The 5,667-nt window shown below is 33.9% G+C and overlaps 1 protein-coding gene across 3 annotated transcripts in view; it reads left to right on the forward strand.

The window, feature by feature from the left end:
• The window catches only part of LOC106468995 (probable tRNA N6-adenosine threonylcarbamoyltransferase), a 64,048-nt gene extending 61,526 nt beyond the window's left edge, over positions 1-2,522 (forward strand). For all 3 annotated transcript variants that reach the window (XM_013929452.2, XM_022397391.1, XM_022397392.1), the window contains one exon: positions 2,397-2,522. In XM_013929452.2, the coding sequence (XP_013784906.1) occupies positions 2,397-2,436 (40 nt within the window). In that variant the 3' untranslated portion in view covers positions 2,437-2,522. The remainder of the gene's footprint in view (positions 1-2,396) is intronic.
• The last annotated feature ends 3,145 nt before the right edge of the window (positions 2,523-5,667 follow it).

The raw sequence follows: 5,667 nt of genomic DNA on the forward strand, positions 1-5,667 counted from the left end.
CCTCTAGTCTTACACTGCTAAATTAGGGATGGCTAGCACGGATAGCCCTCGTGTAGCTTTGCGCAAAATTCAAAACAAACAAACCAAAGCCACAAAAGGTGTCAGCACCCTAAAAAAAGTCTACCTCACACAATTGACTCAAAGAAATTATCTGGTACCTACTCAGGGTCCTTTTGTTTCTAAGTTATCAGGAACACATAAAGAATAAACAAAATCTGAAAGTACAGTTTCAAAACTGAGGATAATGAGAAAAGATATTTAGCTCAAGAAAAGTATGAAACATCATTTTATAACAGACAAGTCAGCATTCCTGTGCTGGAAATGCATCCCCCAAAAAGATACTAAATAGTGGTGAAATGTGTTAAACATTTAAGAAGGAGATTGAATAAGTCAAGGATCTAAACAGATAACCTTAGATGTATTGTTTTAATGTAATTTTATTTGTTAGCTTTATTCATAATCATTTAGCAAGGTATTTCCATTTGAAAGTCAGATTGCAACAACAGAGTACTTTGGATAATAAACTTTTTGATTCTAAGCATGAATTGAGTTTAATTGTTATCATTCATTAGTTTTGTTATTGCAATTAATGATTTGTATGCAAATGATTTCTTTCCTTTTTTTATGCAAATACAGTAAAGAAGTGGTGAGGAATGGTTGTGAGGGATGATGGAGGCAATTGAAATATCCTACTTTTGTCCTGTATTTTCAGTCAAACCAAAATGTCAGTCTAGTATCTCTTCATGCATAACTGATGTGTCAGTTTTTCATTTCTATCATGAGGAACTAAGATTCAAATGGATATATCAGTTTGATGTCCCCATCATGACAAACTAACAGTCAAACTGACATGTCAGTCTGGTGCTACCATCATGAGAAACTAATACATTAATCTAGTGTCCACTTTTGGCACCAATATCGGTTAACCTGATATGTCAGTTTGGTATCCCGATCATAAGAAACTAACAATCGAAATGATATGTCAGTCCAGTGTCCCTTTCATTTACCATTAACATTCAAATTTATATGCTATTTTGGTGTCCCCTCCTTGCACAACTTAAAGCTGGACTGACCCATTTGTTCAGATTCTTAACTTGTTTGATCAGTGCTTAGTTAGAAGTGGCTGATTTATATCTAGTATTTTTATGATACTACTGGTTTGAACCATAAAGGAATCAAGATATCTGTTCGGCAATATCTCTAAATGATGTTGATATAAATGTGTAAAATTGACGAGTAACATGTAATCAGTAACATCAAGCAAAGGGCTTATTTACTCTCTTTTTTTTTAAGTTATTGAACTTGTTTTCCTAACTTCGTTTGAAGTGAGATATACATGTCAGTGTTTGCAGTAATGTAAATGAAGGGGTGAAGTTTACCACTCTCTTTTAACAATTATAGTAAATAGTGAAGTTTAGTATTTACTATAATTGTTAAAAGAGAGTGGTAAACTTCAGTATTTACTATAATTGTTAAGAGAGTGGTAAACTTCACTATTTACTATAATTGTTAAGAGAGTGGTAAACTTCAGTATTTACTATAATTGTTAAGAGAGTGGTAAACTTCACTATTTACTATAATTGTTAAGAGAGTGGTAAACTTCAGTATTTACTGTAATTGTTAAGAGAGTGGTAAACTTCAGTATTTACTGTAATTGTTAAGAGAGTGGTAAACTTCAGTATTTACTATAATTGTAAAGAGAGTGGTAAACTTCAGTATTTACTATAATTGTAAAGAGACAGGTAAATTTCAGAGTTTACTAAAATTGTAAAGACAAGGGCAAACGTCAGTATTTAATATAATTATTGTAAAGAGATGGGTATACTTAAATGAGTATCATAATTTAGTTAAAGGCATGGGTGTAGTTTAATGTTTACTATAACATATTTAAAGAAAGTGATATAACTAGTGTTTAATATATCTCATTCATATAGAAGGGGGTGTACTAAAGTGTTTATTAACTAATATTAATAGTGTCTGCACCACTGCTATATCTGTTGTGTCTAAGCTAGCCTGGGAGAAAGGTCTTATCGGCACTGGGTATAGTAGAGAGAGTGTGGTTGACGTATTATTATACACTCTTTTCTTTCACGTAGGAGTTCTAACTATAACTTATATAACGAGAAGGGTATGTGTAGGTGTTTATCATAATTTATTTAAAGTATGTGCTTTATGTTATATAGAGGAAAGTTTTTCCTGTGTGTTTGCCTAAGTTCTGCAGCAGAAGGAGTAAATTGAAATGTTTACTCCAGATTTTATAGAGGGATTTGATGTTCAGGTGTTTAATGTAACTTGTAAAGGGCAAGATGCAAATATTTAAATGAATATAACTAAATTCTATTGAAAGAAGGGTTTACTTATTGAAACAATGTTTCTTACTTGTCTTGTTTTTTTAGGTTCCGAACTGATGAAGTTGAAGTTACTTGGAGAGATTAACCTGCATGTTATATTTTATAAGATGAGTGAAAATACATAATGTAAATTTCATTTGAATAAAATATAAATTTTAATTAACCATTAAATAGGTTATTCATTATTGTTTATTCAGTAGCCAAAGAGTCTGAGACAACCATTGAGTTTCTCAGCTGTCAGTGTACTTCTGTCAGTCACAGAGATAGTTCAATGAAAGTGTATATGTTCTCTCACTAACGATCAGTTTATAAAAAATCAATGGTTTGTTAATTATAAGAAGTATTTCTCTTTATGAACAACTTTTAGTACCCTAATACAAAATTAATCTTTTATAAAATTCCAGTGTTTAAGTACATGTACACTTTAGTATCCTATTACAAAATTAATCTTTTATAAAATTCCATTGTGTATGTACAACTTGAGTATCCTAATACAAAATTAATCCTTTTATAAAATTCCAATATGTAAGAACATGTAGAACTTTAGTATCGTGATAGAAAATTAATTATTTTATAAAATTCTAGTGTGTAAGTACCTGAGAAACATTATATATTTTCTAATGTGTTAATGACTGGGCATGGCCCAGCAGTTGGATTTAAACTTAGTAAAAACTATCAACAGAACTGTCAAAGCTTGGATTTAAACTTAGTAAAATTTAAGAGCAATTGTGAAAGTAAGCTGGTCTGGTTCAGTGTACCAGTAAAAATTTTATTGTAGGTATGGGGTACCAGCCAACCATTTTATCAAGGGCATTTTGTGTATCAGTGGTTTTTATCAATATTGCAGGGTGTCATGTTACATTATTGTAAAAACTTACTTCAGGCTCTACTCCTAATCAGATGGGATGCATTCATATGACTTACATACTATTTTTGATTCCATTCCTAAAAAATGTTTTTAAAACAAATTTAAATAGACTTTTTCTTCTATTAAGTGTAGTAGCTATTAATATTAATATATATATATTCAAAGTGTTGAAGTTTTGGTTAGTGTCTAATTATCCATTTTTTATGTGTATCTGGGACACACTGTATAATTCCAGTAATCTTAGATTATTCTTCTCTCAAATTTCATGTATATGGCTGGAATACTTTATAAAGTTTTTGACAATATTTAATCTTTTTTGCAGTAGTGTTTTTACTTTTCTCTTGTTTTTTACTTGCTTTAAGTTTGTCACTTAGTATAATATATTTATATATCTTGTTTTTCAGTCTTTAAGCTTGTCTAGTAATGTCTTCCAAAACATATTTACCTCCTCTCATACTCATAGCTATTACTCAACTGCCAGGGTTTCTTCCTTTGCCCATCTAAGCATTCATTTTATTTTTTCTCGCTTGCTCCAGTCTTTTAGACCTCACTCAATAGTCCTTATGACACTCTCCACCTATGTCAATGCGTTCTCTATCCTGGTACTGTATTATATTACCTCATTCAGACAGTGCTATCACTTTTTCTTGACAAAGCATCACTAATGGGTTTCCAAGTATTACTGTTGTTCAAAGATACTTTGAACGTTATCCGTATTACCTAGTTGATTTTTGTAATAATAATAATGATAGCAAAAGGCAAGTCAAGTCTCTTCTATCCCACCTCTGATATCTAATGTTGTACAAAAATCGAGGGGGGGTAGTCACTCTTGGTTGAAACTGTCAGAGATCTTATTTGTAGTGAGATGGAGACATATTCAGTTCTGTGGTGTTCCTCCAGGAGGCTGCAATTGAGGTCGATCCTCGACATTTAAATTTGTTTCTCCTGCATCTATTTTTAGTCTTTTGGCTTTCCAGTCCTCCTGTGGGATAATGGTGGGTTTATGGACTTGCAGTGCTGGAATCTGGGGTTTGATTCCTTATAGTGGACACAACAGATAGCTCAACGTTGCTTTGCTCTAACAAAACAAACTTACCTGACCAAGTGTTGTTCCAATCAACAGAAGTCAACACTGTCACATTGGGATAAGCTGCCTTTGAGTTGTTTTTTCATTTGGTAATCAAGAGTGTGATGTTTTGGATCTTTCCCCAGTTGCTTTTGAGTCTGCACTTTACTTGAGAGCAAATTTTTAGTTTTCTCTCCATCCACACACATTGTTGTTCATGCAAGGAACTTCATGATTTAGCCTACCACCGTTGAAGAATTTTACGACTCTCAAATGATACATCTGCTCCTCGAATTTTGGGATTCTAAGGAGGAATTTGTAGTTAACCTGAATTGATCAATGTTTCCTGATGAGACAAGGTAAGTCTACAGACTTACAACTCTTAAATAGAACATTTTGTTTTAATTTAACTTCACTTTGTTGAAAGACTCTCAGGATCACCAACTTCACTGATGAAGAGCTGGAACCATTGTTAGCATGCACATTGATTCAATTATCGGCTCCTACATTCATCCCTGTTGTCGATGGCATCTCAAATTTCATCAGCTCCTATAGGAGGTCATAGTTCCACCCATTTTCATGGGACACAACCTCCAAAATCAGCTTCTCGGTACATTAGTACCCAGAATAGATTCTACATATATCCAAGGGTTTCACTGTTCGGTCGAATCACTGCCAGTGATGTTGGTGATTATTGTATGCCTTCAGGGTCTGTGGGGGCTTGGCTCTAAGAATTTCTGGATGTGTGGTAACCTTAACCACGGTACCTGAGCACTACTGATTCTTGAATCAGGATTAGTTATTCAGTTCACATCTTCACCACTATTATCCATCCAACCTGTAGTGTTTCCGTCTCTTGCAGATCTTCGAGATTTGGAATTTAGTTCTAGGGCTATCAGAGTTTGGTTGGTTTGGGGGTGACGAGAGAGTCGTGCTAGTTCTTCTGAGGTTTTATTCCCTTTGGTTGTTGGGCCAAAGAAGGCAGGAGATTGGTGTCCAGTCATCGATCTTTCTTGTCTATATCAATGCCTAGATTCTCCAATTTTCACAAGATACTCATTCTTCATTCTGAGTTTATATTTTTTACTGGGATTGTGGATGTATAAGTTCGTTGTAGTCAGCTCTTATCTGCAATTTACCTTAGCAGTGGAGTCCCACCAATATTGGCGTTTGTGGTGCACAAATTCCGAGTTTTTACCTTCGGACTTGCATCAGCTACAAATGGGTGCTGCCTTATAGTACAAGTTTTTCTCATCACCTCCATTCCATCGCACTGTGCATACATCATTCCATAGACGACTGGTTACTGCTAGCAACATCTTGTAAATTGTCAGAACATCACATACTGATTCTAATTTCAGAAACAACCAAGGCAGGCTTCA

The sequence above is a fragment of the Limulus polyphemus genome, unplaced genomic scaffold, assembly GCF_000517525.1.
Source record: "Limulus polyphemus unplaced genomic scaffold, Limulus_polyphemus-2.1.2 Scaffold3254, whole genome shotgun sequence".
Classification (NCBI taxonomy): Eukaryota; Metazoa; Arthropoda; class Merostomata; order Xiphosura; family Limulidae; genus Limulus; species Limulus polyphemus.